Source organism: Vespa velutina, chromosome 1 (genome assembly GCF_912470025.1).
Source record: "Vespa velutina chromosome 1, iVesVel2.1, whole genome shotgun sequence".
In the NCBI taxonomy this organism is placed as follows: Eukaryota; Metazoa; Arthropoda; class Insecta; order Hymenoptera; family Vespidae; genus Vespa; species Vespa velutina.
This window is the reverse complement of record NC_062188.1, coordinates 11,393,291-11,409,711: the sequence shown is the minus strand read 5'-3', so window position 1 is coordinate 11,409,711 and position 16,421 is coordinate 11,393,291. Positions and strand designations below refer to the sequence as shown.

General features: G+C 31.0%; 3 protein-coding genes across 13 annotated transcripts in view; 1 reads left to right on the top strand and 2 right to left on the bottom strand.

Moving 5' to 3' along the window:
- Positions 1 to 164: 164 nt before the first annotated feature.
- On the bottom strand, positions 165 to 4,319 carry LOC124951121 (probable isoleucine--tRNA ligase, cytoplasmic). Its single transcript, XM_047498948.1, has one exon. The coding sequence runs from the start codon at positions 4,138 to 4,140 to the stop codon at positions 367 to 369; it is 3,774 nt and encodes a 1,257-aa protein (XP_047354904.1). The 5' UTR covers positions 4,141 to 4,319; the 3' UTR covers positions 165 to 366.
- A 169-nt stretch (positions 4,320 to 4,488) lies between these two features.
- On the top strand, positions 4,489 to 9,649 carry LOC124951188 (KH domain-containing, RNA-binding, signal transduction-associated protein 2-like). 5 transcript variants are annotated; one of them, XR_007101543.1, is made up of 11 exons: positions 4,489 to 5,019; positions 5,120 to 5,241; positions 5,324 to 5,440; positions 5,565 to 5,880; positions 5,972 to 6,104; positions 6,178 to 6,294; positions 6,627 to 6,727; positions 7,109 to 7,205; positions 7,298 to 7,421; positions 8,858 to 8,955; positions 9,294 to 9,649. XR_007101543.1 is itself a non-coding variant. In XM_047499123.1 (10 exons), exons 1-9 carry the CDS (start codon positions 4,815 to 4,817, stop codon positions 7,392 to 7,394), a joined length of 1,293 nt encoding a protein of 430 aa, XP_047355079.1. In that variant the 5' UTR covers positions 4,489 to 4,814; the 3' UTR covers positions 7,395 to 7,421; positions 8,858 to 9,649. The 5 variants fall into 5 exon arrangements, 3 of the variants coding, with proteins under 3 accessions (XP_047355079.1, XP_047355054.1, XP_047355069.1); XR_007101546.1 differs by having other exon boundaries at positions 9,275 to 9,649; XM_047499123.1 differs by having other exon boundaries at positions 5,984 to 6,104; positions 8,858 to 9,649.
- LOC124951151 (transcription factor AP-2-epsilon) overlaps positions 9,538 to 16,421 on the bottom strand; it is a 139,823-nt gene continuing 132,939 nt past the window's right edge. For all 7 annotated transcript variants that reach the window (XM_047499029.1, XM_047499019.1, XM_047499039.1 and 4 more), the window contains 3 exons: positions 13,760 to 13,901; positions 13,494 to 13,665; positions 9,538 to 13,103 (listed from right to left, as the gene is read on the bottom strand). In XM_047499029.1, coding sequence (XP_047354985.1) covers positions 12,966 to 13,103; positions 13,494 to 13,665; positions 13,760 to 13,901 — 452 coding nt within the window. In that variant the 3' untranslated portion in view covers positions 9,538 to 12,965. The remainder of the gene's footprint in view (positions 13,104 to 13,493; positions 13,666 to 13,759; positions 13,902 to 16,421) is intronic.

Below are 16,421 nucleotides of genomic sequence, written 5' to 3'. Positions count from 1 at the left end.
ATTACATCGTTTATTACAAACATTTATTAGATAAATTAAAATATTAGAGATTAAAAATCTATTATTTCCACATTATTAATTGTTTATTTATTTATGTCTCCTTACAACGTATTTTTTTTCTTATGTTATTGTTTTATAATGTATAAATAGATAATATTTTATAAATTTTATGAATAGAATAAATAAGTGATAATGCATGACAATAGATAGTATATAATAAGTAATTTTTATTTTTGATTTATTTGTAACAAATTGAAAACATATGATGTGATTTTAAAAGAATTAATCAGTTGAATAATATATGTTATTCATATCTTTTTCATATATATTTTCATATATATTTTCAAAATTTGGGTTATATTATTTTCACAAATGACTGATATTTATTGTTTTAGTATGTAATTCTAATATGGATGATACATTTGGAAGTGAAAATTGATCATCATTTGATGTAAATAAAGCTTGTATATATTGTTTTAATGAAAGCATATCTAATGTACAATTTCCTTGAGGATTTTCTAGAAGTATACTAGTTTTTTTTTTATTATTAATTATATTAAGAAAATGACAATTAGGAGACTTAAAATCAACTATTGATGGATTTGCTAATGTGCCAATTTTAACCACTTGAATAGTTTTTTTATTTAATGAAGCAATATCTGTATTATTTGTAAGTAGCTTTCCATCAACATATAGGTCATAAGTAAATCCATAAATTCCAAATATAATATCTATATTCTGTTTTAATTGTTCATATGAAATTAAAGTTGTAAGTTCAAGTGTTTCTACTTCTAATAAAATTGTACCTGCAGGATTAGTAGCACCAAATCTTGGCTTTATATTAATTAATTCGACATTAACATATTTTGAAAATGGTTCAACTTCTGTTATATTATTTTTAAGTGTGCTTTCTATTTTACTCTTAACAAGTATAAGTTTCATATCAATACCTTTAATGTTCTGCATTTCTTCAAGAATAATATTATTATTATTTGACAATTCAGATATATGTTTTTGAGGAGTTTTAGTTGCATTTTCAATAAACTCTTTATGACTGAGAATTACTTTAGCTAAATTACTAGTTACATTTGGAATTTCATAATAAACAATTGCTTCATCAGATGGTACCAATTGTGCTTTTTTTCTTAATTTCTGTATTCTATTAATTATTTCTCTTGCTATTCCTTCATTTTGCATACATTCATCAGGTGTAATACCTAGAAGAATCAATATATTTCCTTCACTGTGGGCTTCATATTGCTTAGAAAGTTCTTCAGCCATTGGACCAGTGAAATTAAACATTAAGCGTAAATCACCCTCACTAAGCTTATGACCTTGTATTATAATTTCCTTTGAAGTTATAAATTGTTGTAGTTGCTCATCCGACAATTCTTTAATAGCTTGTGTAACAGATTTAAATTCTCCTTTTAAACGTGCACCTAATATTTTATGATCAGGTTCAGCTCGTAAAGTTACACCATATTTTTCTTTATCTGTTGTAATTATTAATTCTTTTACATTTAATTCTTCAAGTATGTATGATTTTAATGAAACAATATCTTTCAAAACATTGTTATCTTGATGAATAACAACAATATTTGGTAAAGGATATTTGACAGGAATAGTTTTTCTATCTCTTACAATTCTGCCTAATTCAATGATAATTTGCATATAGGATACTGATTTTTCAATACTTTCATCAATTAAATGGATGGAAGGATCAGGAATCATTTGATAATGAACACTATCCATATTAGTATTACAATCAGGTGGAAGTAGTTTTGACAAACGTTGAAACATAAACTCTGTTAAAAATGGAATGAATGGTGCGTTAATTTTCACCATTGTGTAAAGTATACAATATAAAGTATTCAATGCATTTTGGCAATCAATAGTACCACTTTCACCTTTTATTCGTCTTCTGTTCATTCTTACATACCAATTAGTAAGATTATCTATGTATTTAATTAAATGAGGCACTACAGTATATAGTTTATATGCTTGCATTTCTTGTTTAAGAAGTTTCAGCAATGTTTGTGTAAAAGATATTATCCACTTATCCATTATATTGTTAGAGCAGCTATTAGTAATATTCTTATATATAAATTTAGTTTTTTCCTCTCTTTCAAATCTTTCAATATTTTGCATTAAAAATCGAAATGCATTATACCAAGGAAGAAACACATCTTTTATTATATCTCTGACTCCTTCTTCTTTGAATCTTAAATTTTCTGCTCTAACAACAGGTGAATTGATTAAGTACAATCTAAGAGCATCTGCTCCATACTTATCAATAACCTCAATGGGATCAGGATAATTCTTCTTGCGTTTTGACATTTTTTGTCCATCAGATGCTAAAATTAAACCACTGGCAACAAGATTTTTAAATGGTGCTTTGCCAAAAAGTGCAGTAGATATAACAAGAAGGGTATAGAACCAGCCTCGAGTTTGATCAATGCCTTCTGCTATAAAATCTGCAGGAAAACTTTCTTCAAAATTGTTTGGATCTTCAAATGGATAATGCATTTGTGCATATGGCATAGAACCAGATTCAAACCAACAATCAAATACTTCTGGTACACGCCGTAAAGGTGGATATCCTGACCGTACAGATGGAATGGTCAAATGATCTATATTTTCTCTATGGATATCAGTCACTTTTGTATTACTTAATTTCTCCAATTCTTTAATACTTCCAACACATACAATTTCTTGACCATCTTCAGAAATCCATAAAGGTATAGGATTACCCCAATATCTATTTCTACTAATTGCCCAATCTCTAGCATCTCGCAACCAATTACCAAATCTCTTATCTTTGACATAATCTGGTACCCAATAAGTATCAGCATTGGCCATTAATAATTTGTCCTTTATAGCTTCAACCCTAATAAACCATGATGGTACAGCCTTATAAATTAATGGTGTATCAGATCGCCAACAATACGGATAACTGTGTTTAATAGGGTTACTATAAACTAGTCTATTATTAGCTTGAAGATATTTTATAATATCTTTATCCGCATCCTTCACATATTTCTCTTTAAAATCATAAACTGGATCTGTAAAACAACCACGACTATCGATAGGACATACAATTTCTTGATCCTTTGTTATAACACCTGCATTTAAACAACACCTGTAATCATCTTCTCCAAAATAAGGTGCTTGATGTACAATACCCGTTCCACTTTCTGCAGTAACATAATTATCATTTAATATTACAAAAGCACCTTTTTGCCTTAACTGAAGAAAATAAGGAAAAAGTGGTTGATATTGTTTCCCTTTTAAATCTGATCCTTTTCTTTTTCCACATACAGTATAAAGATCTTTAGATTTATAAATGAGACTTAAAGAAGATTCTAATAAAATATAGATATTATTAGATTTATTATCCTTTACTTCTATATATTCAAAAGCAGGGTTACAACATAACGCCAGGTTGCTAGGCAAAGTCCAGGGAGTTGTTGTCCATGCTAGAATAGATATATCTGGTTCATCTACCAAAGGAAATGCTACTACTACAGATGGATCTACAACATCCTTGTAATTTTGACCAGATTCAAAGTTTGATAGAGGTGTAGTGCATCCAGTAGAATATGGCATTACCTTAACACCTTGATAAACAAGCCCTTTATTGTATAATTCCTTAAAAATCCACCATATAGACTCCATATACCATGGGTACAATGTTTTATAATCATTTTGGAAATCTATCCATCTACCAATTCTACCAACTATTTTCTCCCATTCTATAGCATATCTCATTACAATACTTCTGCATTCTTTATTATAGTTTTTAATACCAATTTTTGCAACATCATCTGAACTTTTGATATTCAAAGTTTTATCTATTTCAAATTCGACAGGTAAACCATGTGTATCCCATCCAAATCTTCTTTCAACATGATACCCACATTGATGAGCATACCTTGTTATAATATCCTTTATTGTTCCAGCTAGTATATGTCCATAATGAGGTAAACCAGTTGCGAAAGGTGGACCATCATAGAATGAATATTTCGGTTTACCTTTCGACAATCTTAAACTATTTTGAAATACATCCAATTTTTTCCATAATTCTAAAATTATTTCTTCTTCTTTCGAAAAATTTATTGTCTCTGATAGTTTCTCTATCATTTTAAAATGATTTTTTTATGCACCTTTAGTCTGTATCTATTCGACGTCTGTTACAAAACGTAATAATGAAATTCTATTAGGTTATGAATTCATGTATTGAACTACGTAGTACAAAATCATAAAAGAAACACAAAATCTGTAAAAGTTACATGTAGGTGAGGTTATCGTATTCATTTAGAATTTTCGCATACAGTGCAACCAAATATAAGAACGATCTAAATAGGATACTACTTTTTGATTCGTTAAATGCCGACGTATCCATATAGACCTTTAGAAAGAAATATTTTTTTTGCACCAATAGATAAATTTAGGTGAAAGATTTTAGTTACGTACCCATTTCTGATAGGTGCACTAATAATGATAATTTGTTGCTTTCTCTGATAGTTAAGTTTCGTACGAAATGTAATAAATTATTGTCGTGTTATGTACTAAAAGAAAAGTAACAATTAAATGTGTAGGTTATAGCTGCGCAGACGCGTTATGTGTGTATAATAGAAGCATGTCGAGTAATATTGAATGTTAAGTTTGATCCCCTAAGACAGCCATTGTGTTATTATTGTTTTGCGCATAAACTTTTAAGAGTTTATGATCATTAAATTTTGTAACATACAGAAGGAAACTTTGAAGATTATTTTATTGTATTTTTTATACGGAATCATTACTGAATCACAATCATGACTGATAGATCAAGTAACGGAGATTACAAGCATGAGAGAGAAGAATCTCCAGAAAACAATTCTAATTTGCCGATAAATAAAGAGCGAGAAGAAAAGGATCATCAGGTTGATAAAGCCGGAGAATATGTAAGAGAACTTTTGCAAGAGAAAGTCGAATTAGATTCACAAAAATGGCCCAATGCAACTCGGTTAATTGATCAAGGCAAGAATTTATTTTTTCAGATCATTTTAAAAAATGTTCGAGGTAGATTACATTGAAACCAGAACTTGATAAATTATTTTTTTTTTTTATTAATTTATAGAAATACAAAAAACTCAAGCTATTGGAAAGCCATTAAGAGATCCAAAATATGTAGATATTTATCGTGAAAAACCTATTCGCATTTCTGTTAAAGTTTTGGTGCCTGTACGTGAGCATCCAAAGGTGATTATATTATATCAATATCATTACAGCAAGTTTGATACGTTATAAAACTTTTGGATATGTTATAAAACTTTATTCGTAGTTTAATTTTGTGGGGAAATTATTGGGACCAAAGGGAAATTCCATGAAACGTTTACAAGAAGAAACTATGTGCAAAATGGCAGTTTTAGGAAGAGGATCAATGAAAGATCGGCAGAAGGTATACTTGCTTATATTGCATTTCAATGTCTATGCTAATATGTACATAAGATATTTTTAATACCAAAGATGCTTACTATTGCTGTTTATTATTAAAAAATTAAAAGCATACTAATATATTCTAGGAAGAAGAATGTCGTATGTCTTTGGATCCGAAGTATGCTCATCTGTCGGATGACTTACATGTAGAAATAACAGCTTTAGCACCTCCAGCTGAAGCATATGCTCGTATAGCATTTGCACTTGCAGAGGTTCGGAAATATTTAATTCCAGATAATAACGATAACATACGGCAAGAACAAATGCGTGAAATGGAACTTAGTATGGCTGATGATTCAGCAGTTACAGAAGATAGAAGACCTTCTATTAGAGGTGTTCCTCCCACAGCAGGTGGTATACTTAGACCTACCACAAGGCCAACATTGCAAAGATCATCAAGAGGTTTGCTGTTTTGAATACAAAATATTACATCTATTAACATCTTTTACGTGTGTAAGATTGAATCTGTACTGCTAATCAAAAATTTTGTTAGTTTTTCAATCAGTTTCAGCACCTGTTCTTCCTCCACCATCTAATCGTGGACCAATTGCTCGATCGATGCCTGCGAAGACAAAAGTTTTTTCAATATTAGACCGTGCGCGAGCTGCCATGGATCAGAGTTATGGGTAAATGTTTAATGTGCATATTATTTCTAATAAATAGTAAAGGAAACATTATATAATATATTTCTTTTTAAAGCTATGAGACTCCAACTCCGCCTTTAAATAATCGCGTAGGAACACATGATTATGAATATCATCCATCTTCAACTACAAATACTCGATATGCAGATCGTCATTATACATCGACTGCAAGGTATGTATAATTCATAATCAGAATAAAAGATTACTCTCAAAGTAAAAATTAATTTAGAAAATTTAATTTAAACACATTTTATTAAAGTTAGTTCAGGTATTTTGCTAGATATCGCATGTTATTTTGTATCGCCTATACACACGCATATGTATGTGCGTATATACATATGTATGTATGTCAGAGGTTTCTTTTAATATGATAAATAAATGTCTTTTTATAGAAGAAAGTTTAACTAAAACTACGTCATGTTAATTATCGATAGGTACGTGAATAATTTTGCTTTTATAAAATGATCGTTAAAGGTTTTTTTGTTTTGCTTTAATATCATACAGTGACGACATGTATCCTACTTCAAGATATACAACCTATGAATATGAAGAAGAAGCTGTACCACATACATCTCATGATTATTATGAAATGTCAGATTATGCAGGTAAGAATATATATTTTACCTTAAACTCTCTGATATTTAATATATTTTTTTCTGAAGTACCACTTCGGAAATCAGCGTAAAATTTAGGAAATGAGCAAAATACTTATAAAAATAATTGATGATAGCTGTATTAATAAAATCAATTGTTGATCCCTATAAAATCAATTATCAATACGATAATTAATACGTTAACAATTAAAAATAAATGAAATGAACTTTAATATATCAACAAATTTATGAAACATAAAGACAGATAAAAACTTAACATGTGGGTGGGTGATCGTGGATAAATCAATACCTCTACGGGATTTTTTGTTAAAATAATGAATTCCTTATAAAATCTATCAATAATTGAAGTACATAAATCCGTAAAATTCGCAGAGGATACAACAAGCCGCGCATGGAAATCATACAAGACTACAACAACGTCAGGCTCGAGTTCGCGATATCGCAGCGCTCCATACACACGACCTTCCAAGTAAACATCTGCAAAAGTTCTTTAATTTTCTTCTTGATCTAAAATTATTCACAATCTATAAATACTATTTTCTGAACATTATTATTTCATAGCCCTAAACCATTGACGTGTAATCTTCCTAATGTACGGCGACCTATGATGCCGGCAATTCAGAAATCCATAAACGAGCGTATGCCAGATCGGCTTTGAGCTAACGGAGGCATGAAGCTTAATATGGTAAATTATGATCAGGAATAATTTACACTTTACGTCATATTTTCAACGTATTTTCTACGTTTCATTAATACGATAAAAGCCACTAGTTACCATTTTTTTATCATTTTTTAAATTGTAAAATCACACCAATTTACTTTTTTTTTCTTTCTTATTACTCATTTGATTTCACTTGTTTTTCATCTCTTTCGCTTAATAAGGTCCACATCGATTTCAGATGAGTATTTCGCAGTCAGTGGATAAATCAGAATATATTAATATGATGAAACGTATAATCAAAGCATAAGAAAATTCAAAGTTTTTAATACAAGTTACAAGTGAAAGTTTTACTCTCGGCAACCTTAAATCACAACACAGTATTAATAGTTCCTAATTTTTTGTAAAGGTATAAATTTCAATTTCAAATCATTTACCCAAAATATTATGTTACTTTGGTAATGAAGTAAATTATAATAATAAACAAAATAAGATATATCAAACATTTAAATAAGCAAGTAATAAATTGTAATAAATGTTACAACATAACGCGAATTTTGCAGATACTTTTTTAATTTTCTTTTTATTAATATACTTAATTTTGTATATTTGATTGTTTAAAAAGATTTTTAATGATATTCATAAATATTTTTGTTTCACACATAATACACTTTTTATCAATTATTGAAAAATCTTCGGATAATTAATAATTATATTCAAGTGTAAGAAATAAAATTTAATTTAAATAAGATAATTATTTTACTTAAATAATTATATTATCTAAACTAATATATAGCACCATGGTGGTAAATCAATGATTATCTAATGATATATATGAATATTATAAAAAAATTTTCATTCAAATATATTAAAAAATATAGTATTAAAACAAAATTAATAATCACATGACGCGTGTATACATGAGAAATATAAAACAATAATTTAAGTACATTTAAGTACAAAATTTGAAATATAAATTAGCATGAAATTATTGTTTAGAATAAAAGTTAAAATAATATAAATATTTAATAAAATATAATAACTGTAATTTCTAAATATTTTGTCGTATTAAAAATGAAATATTCATTTGACATATGTAATCATCATAAACCAGAATACATATATCACATAAAAATAAAAAGTCTACTTAAAAAAATACAAAATAATACCCAAATAACTAATAATTTTTGTTGTTTTAAACATGGATGAAAAAAGCTTTACAAACATAATTAATGTGAAAATTATTAACACCTTACCCATTATTGTTCAAACCATAACTACATCGTTAATGAACTAACAATAAATAATCTTTAACTCTCGTACGACCATATTCCCATTATTAAAATATAACATTATAATTAAAGCGATGATTTAAAAAGAAACCAATTAAATGGACGATGATGGAAGACCGATTATTGACAAGTTTGCATATTTCTAATCACGATTTCATATATCTCCCTTAGGTGTATGAGAAAATTCGGAAAATCGCGTGGGAACGCGTTCTTTTCGATTGAAATATTTTTGATCCTCCTGTGATTCACGGAGCATGTCCCGATGAAACGTGAGTATTTCAACTGCATGCATTCTATCCCTTCAACCTTTTTCTCTTTTTTATCTATCAATTTTCTAGAAATATTAAAATACTAGAAAACTTGCAATGATAAACGAACAAATCCTAATGGGAAAATTGTAATATTTTATTGGCAATACGTTTTTCTTTAAGTCTACGTTGTTTCTCTTTATTTTGTTAATCGCATGTGACAATTACCAGAAAGACTTTTTACAGGCAAAAGAAACATCATTGTTTATTATGTGATGAAGAAATTACATCGTTAAAGTTTCAGTGTGCATAAAACTAATAAAGACATTTTTTTTTAAAGTGTATTTTTTAAAAATTAGGTTCACGTCCAGCAGAAGAGATCTTAAAGTCTTCGGAGCAGCACGGTGTTTTTCTCGATTATTTTTCTTTTTTGAAAGATAATACTAAATCAAATAGAAATATAAGGAAAGAGACATAGTTGTTTAATAGAAACATGTGCTTTAAGTTTACCAGTGAATTGAATTTTCGTTCAAATCTTTCGTCCGGGCCCACCTTGAAAAACACTCAAGAGGATCTATTTGAAATCGGACATTTTTTAATTGCTTAGAAACAATATCCTTATTTATTTATCACACACCAATATACAAAAATGAACTGTATAATTAATATCAGAATATAATATACTACGAAAATTCAAATATATTTAATAAAGATATATCTGAGTATCTTACAAGATTAGAATGATGTATCCAACTTGAATCAAAATCTTCTACAACATTCTCTTTTGCGGTTGGCACAGAATTTCTGGTAGAAAATTGTTTTTTCTACGGCCGTTTTAAAGATTATAAATAAGTATTAATTTATGGAATCTTAATTCTAACGAAGTTGCCTAAGTAATCTCGAGTGAAAATAAAAAGATGTTACGTCTTCTCTTCCTTTCTCCTAATCTGTTTTTTCCTAACTAATCCATTCTGTGAAGTGACTTTAAAATCGAATGTACTCTCTTTCATGGAGTGCATCGATCTCGACATAGTTCACGATTGACGAGTTCATGATGATTCCCGAAAATATTCGTACGTACGTACGAAGTATGTGTCGAGTAACAAATGCATCAGCCGTTGTTTTATAGTAATCGGTATCGCGAGGTATCATACAAGGAGGGGGGAGGAGAGAATATTCACTGTGCGTTTTGCATGGAAAATATTGCATAGAAATTTTTCGCTTCTTTGTTTATCAAGGTTTACTATTTAACCTTTACTTTCGAAATTCAGCAGGTGTAACTTTTATCTCGATGGACCGAATCGCGAATCGGAAATAAAAATCTTCGAACTCCGATATTTAGCAATAAAATTGTTGAGGGCACAACAACAGGCTAGAGCACGAATCCGCGCTACGATTCTAATTGAGAGCGCAGAATAAAGGGAAGTGATACTGGTTTAGGAGATGGTTTAAGGTAGTTTTTCGGTTTATTTTCTGCTTTAACTCTCGCACTGCTTTGCGACCATGCTAACACCGTTTCTATGAAAAAACATGGAATGTTGAGTAAATCGTTATTTTTGTCTTCTTTTGAATCGGTTTGATATCTTAATAATGTACGATTATATCACAAGAAAGATTCGAATACTCTGTACATAGCCCGTGAAGTGCGACGCACTCGCGCTGGAGCATAATCTTACATTTACATAATTATACGCCTAAAGATTTAATTACAAAGTTAGATATGTCTCAGGTTCACCTGGTGTTGTACTTCATACAATGCCCTTTTCTATCTTCTTTTTCTTTTTCACTTTCTTCCTTTCCCATTAAATTCTCCTATTTTTTGATAATATCGATCTTTCATCGTATTATATAATACACATGGAAACAGAGAAAAATCGATTCCGTTAACTCTCGTTTCCTCTACATTTCTTTTTTCTACTTTTCTTTTTCTTTTTTGTTTTCGTTCGATTTTCTTAATGTTTATAAATCGACGTTAATTGGCACATTTCAAATGGCAACTTTTGTCTCTATATATTGGCACGATAATCGTTTTTTCTCCCTGTTTTTTTCTCTTCCATATTTTCTTTCCTTCCTCTTCCTTCCTTCATTTTTTTATGTTTAAAGAAGAAATTCATGTCGTTTATCACGACGAACGCGGTACGTGACGTTTCCTTCTTCTCGAATTGTTCAGGCGTGTGATGAAGATATAAGAATAACGATATAACGATTATAAATTAATACTCATAGCCTCAGACGGCTCTCAGAGGTGTTTGCATCGCGCATTGGTTTTGAACTTCGCTTCCTCCATCACGACCTTGTTATCTTCTTGGTTGTATTCTTTTTTAAGTTAGAAAAAATTATCTTTAATAAGAATATATAAAAAAAGAAATAGTCCAAATGTAAAAGACATTAGGAAATATATATATTTTATTATAACTAGATCGATTGTTCGGTAATTAACGATTTATATCGGTCGAAAAAATTGTACATACATAGATACTACATATAGAAAGAAACAAGATCGCTGAAGAGGAATGCGATAAGCTTGGGCATACATACATACATACGATTGATCTTTAAGGGATTGCACGTAGACAGAGGAATGAGATTGTTGTCGCAAAAAACTGCATTCTTCTATTTACTCCGGCGTTAAGCCTAACGCGCATCTATCGATCCGCAAGTTCGAGAGACGACAAAAAGAGAGGAAGAGAGGAAGAGAGACATACATAGTTACGTTTTTCTTCAATATGTTCGTTTTCTCTTTTTCTCTAACAATAAGAACGATTCTACTTTTTTCTAAACCAATGAGAAAGAAAACGGTTGGTCGTATAAACGAGACAAGAACGATTGTTTCTATCTTTTTTTTTCATTTCTTTTCTTTTCTTCCTATCCTCGCCATCAAAATATTTTACGACGAGCCGTCTCCTATGTCACGTTACATATGTAAATATACAAGTCGCATTTATTTTAATAGGATTCAACGCGTGAGACCGGCGCGCAATTAATATTTAGTATATGTAGTATGGATTGCACTTTGGATGTCTGATAAATATCACAAAGAGCCTGCTCTGTACGAGCAGCGTCAATAAAATAATAGATAATAGTCTTGTTCAAAAATGAACATTGTTTTAATCTTTTTTTCTTCTCGATCTACATTCTACATGGCTATCGTACGAATGATCGAAGTTCTCGAGCTAACTTGCGAAAGGAACTTGCGAATCGGTAGGGACGAAAAAACATGTTAATTACGCGTCACCTCCGCGTAATATACATAACCCAAATACATATATATATATATATATCTGGTTTTTAAATATAAATACCAGTTTCTTATACTGTTAAAGATGCGAAACAAAATTTTTTTATACGAATGTTATCTGGTTCGAAGGGTAAAACATGAAAAAGTAGATTTGAGTTTCTCTATAAAAATGTAATACTTCGTATATCATTTAATTTTTCTGATATTAATTAAATATGTTACAAAAAATTCAAATCTGCTATCATACTTTCCCCCTTGAATCAAACAAATCTCTTAGAAAACATTTGTCTGCTTTGTTAACGGTCTAAGAAATATAATTGCCTGTATATATTTAAACCGCGTGCGCGCGGATATATTATGTGTATGTTATACGCGTATTTCTTTCCACGTTCGTCGACGAATCGGTTGATGAAATTTGCAAAAGTCGATTCGAAAAACGATATTCGATCGTAATTACACTGTTTTCGTGTCTTCCTTTTCGTCCTCGATCATTTCTTCCTTTCCTTTCTTCTTCTATCTTTAGCCTTTGCTCGTCCTTTTCAATTTTTTCTTTTTTTCTTGTATTTTTTCTTGTATTTGTGTCTATACTTCTCCGACCAGCCAACCTCAGTGAACACGTGCACCCACGCCTCATTTCGATGTGAAAAATTCGTGTAGATATGTGTGCACGTGTATCTAATGGTCCACTGTCAGCTTCTCTATCGCGTGTGAGAGGGAGAGAGAAAGCTCAATTGTACGGCCAGGAGTGCCTTATAGACGTGACCACGTTCGAGGTAGGCGGGTCTTCCGGGCGTCACTTCTTCATATCGTTCATTAACGAACTGTCCTTGCTCTTATTCGTATCGAGATTCGATTGTTGACTGCTGGTCACACCGCTACCGTTTCCCGGATACATCTTCTCGAGATGATTTAGAGATTCGCTTAGGAACTTCTGCAAGGATCAATCATGTCGTGAAATATTAGAGAATCTTTTTACTTGATGTGTTCTGATAAATTAACATATATGTATATATACAATATTTTTCTTGAACTTAGTTTTTCCTTTTCTTTCTATTTTCTAAAAAATTCAAAGATTTCTAAAATATTTTTTTTCTCACATTTTATATTAATGATTTGTAAAGAGAAGTAATCTAATATAATGATCGTACAATTAGTACTTTTACAGTGTTTGTACATTTCGAAATTTTATATTTATAAGATTTAATTATCGATTTTATCTTCTCATTGATCTTTTATTATTATGTAATAGTCAGTTGTATTATCTTGTACGCAATGTATTGAATCGCAATGTACGTAATAATGAAATAGGATAAATGTGTACCTGTATTGCCGTGAGAGCGGCAACGATCGCTGGACTTCCAAATCCGTGCGATATGAGGGAGAAGTGCGTGAGATGTCTTTGTATGCTCGGATCGAGTATGTGTTGTGGTCGCGTGTTACAGAGTGGTGACCTATCCTGATTAAGAAGATCCATCAGCTCTTTGGTGATTTGCCTGAAATGATGAATTTTAGTTATCGTAATGAAATCGAACTCGTTTTGATGGATAAAGGCAAAAGAAAAGAGAAGAGGAAGGAAAACTCTCTTACTTGGTGGCATGAAGAAGTTCTTTTCTCCTATAGGAATCTTGCGGTTCGCAATGTTGTCGACTGAGGTATTCGGCGACCTGTTTCGCAGGGAACTCGGTTTCACAAACGTAACCAAAGTCTCTGGCAAGGTGAATAGCTTCTCCTAGAACATATACATACGTGAAATTTATTTTTTCTTTCCTTTTTATTGTGTTTGTACCAATAAGAGAAAACATCTTATCTTTTTTTCATTCTTGGTATTTAATAATAATAAATGATAGGAAAAGATATCTATATTGAAGTCGTCGGTTTTTGTGTCAGTCGAAAGGGATTACGGTCGAAACGAGATTTTACAGATGCGTGTTCCACATTGGGGAGAGCGAGTTAAAAAGGAGAACGAGCGAACAACCTGACCGGCCAATATACTAAACAAGTTTCCGTTTGACAACTTCACTGTAATGAACGCGCATCGGCGATGAAAGTTATTCCAGCGCGGCGGCTCGATATAGTCAGGATATGCGTCATTAAGGCACTGAGAAGTGGCCAGAGCAGTCATTTTTTGCCAGGAATTATTATAACGCGATTTCTATATTATAGATTAGTATGGATTAATGATATTAAATGCAACGAAGATAATGCCTCCAATTACGTACTCATATCAGAGGAAATCGCGATTTACGTGAAAATTGACATAATTAGCAAAATCATAGCGAAAAGTAATTTTCGCGAGTTCTTCAAAGTTCGAGTTCAAGGAGTTAGTAAATTGCATTCGATTACATATTTTTTTATTTTAAAAATCCAAATTGTTAAATCGATTTCTTTTAAGGAAAAACTTAATGACATTATCAACTATTTTAAGAGTTTACATTTCTTTACATACATTTCTTTTCATCTTCTTGTTGTTCTTATTTTTCTTTCTTTCGACATGAAATATCTATCTTTTATCAGAATGAATAAAAAAGAAAGATAAATTTTTTCACAAATTTTCCTAAATAAAGTTTTGGCACAGAATAAGGAGCGGGAATTGTTTCGAGAATGTTTTAGTGAATTTTTGATTCGGTTTTTTCAAATGGTACCACTGGACCGAACGAGATGAAAATTGATTGCATGTCAGTAGGGTTAAAGAACTTGACAATAGGGCAACGGCATACTTATGTACGTAATCTTGGGTGTATTACGTCATCACTTCTTTGCCGCTTAACCAATCGCACAACGAATTTACGCCTGAATCAGGTAGTTAGGTGGATTAGTATATGTATGTATGTTGTATACCGGGTAAGGTTCGAGATAGGTGTTACTTACACATCTGCCGTTTCGAGAGAATTCCCACACTTTCGCCTTACTCGACAGCCTCTTTGACTTCTCCAATACATGATGGAGAAGTATGCCTGGCTTTACATCTCTCTCTCTCTCTCTCTCTCTCTCTCTCTCTCTCTCTCTCTCTTTCTCTTTCTCTCTCTCTCTCTCTCTTTCACTTATTCCGTATAACTTAACTGTGGAAATAATTTTAATGCCTTTAATGCCTTAATAATTTTAAAGCTGTGTTTTTAGAATTTTATAAAATTATAAGTAAATCTTCTTTTTTTTTGTAATACATTTTTAACGAACTAGAAGAACGTATCTGATTAAAAATACAGTTTTTGATTTTACTTTTGGATATTATAAGAGTATATTAATTTGAGAATGAGTATTTCAAGCAAAATATTTAATAATATATAAATATTTTAATGAAACATTCGATGGTGTATGGAAAAAAAATTTAATTTTGAAAGTATAGCAAATAAAATCATAGTAATTTATTAAAATCTAACTGTCGTTCGTGTCTGCCATGACTCAAAGATATTGTAAAGATAAGGTCGAAGGATAAACTGGGAAAGATAAAATGGACGACTCATGCCGACGACGAAAGTATAAATCAGGAATCGTGCGTATTAATGCAGTCGTTTCTCGGTACAAATCGAGCAATGGATGTTTATTGAAAGGTTTAAATTTACAATGCAACCTTTTCTTGTTTGAGGGGGATGGAGAGAGAGAGAGAGAGAGAGAGAGAGAGAGAGGGAGAGAGAGAGAGGGAGAGAGAGAGAGAGAGAGAGAGAGAGAGAGGGAGAGAGAAAGAGAGATAGAGAGAGAGAGAGTAGTTTCCCTCAATATTATTTTATTGTAAGTGACATTAATCTCTCACTGTTTTTCTTTCTGTTTATAAGAAAAATAAATGTCGAAGGTAGCTGTAAAGCTGCATGTGCGTTTTGTTGGAGTGAAATGATTAATTTATAATTTCAATTAATGACGCGAGTTACAAATTTATGATAAATGAATGGAATCTGACGTTCTGTCCAATTCATGAAAAATTCTGTTCAATTTGTGTTAAAAGAAAATAAGAAAATTTCCTTTAATACAAAGGTAAACTTTAATTGTTCAGAAATGTTCAAAGCATTAAAACTTTCTAAAAGTAAAAAAATTAAACTAAATCTTTTAAAATTCACTTTACCGAGTTTGTTGGGCGTATTGTCTCGCAAGTAAGAAGTTATCGCGACTGGCTGATGAATCGTGGAAGCGCGATGGAAGAAAGTCTTGCCTCGGTGTTTTATGGAAGCCCACCGACAATAAATTATAATCAACATCAGTACCAACGACTCTGACAGGCCATAGCATAGCGTCGTTAGAGTTTTGCCGATAGAGGAGC

What these genes read in the sequence shown, in the direction of transcription:
- LOC124951121 (XM_047498948.1), bottom strand. Translation starts at nt 4,140, where the DNA reads ATGATAGAGAAACTATCAGAGACAATAAATTTTTCGAAAGAAGAAGAA.
- LOC124951188 (XM_047499098.1), top strand. Translation starts at nt 4,815, where the DNA reads ATGACTGATAGATCAAGTAACGGAGATTACAAGCATGAGAGAGAAGAA. An exon ending in CTGTACGTGAGCATCCAAAG is followed by an intron (nt 5,242 to 5,323) that starts GTGATTATATTA and finishes CTTTATTCGTAG; the next exon opens with TTTAATTTTGTGGGGAAATT. An exon ending in GCCATGGATCAGAGTTATGG is followed by an intron (nt 6,105 to 6,177) that starts GTAAATGTTTAA and finishes TTCTTTTTAAAG; the next exon opens with CTATGAGACTCCAACTCCGC.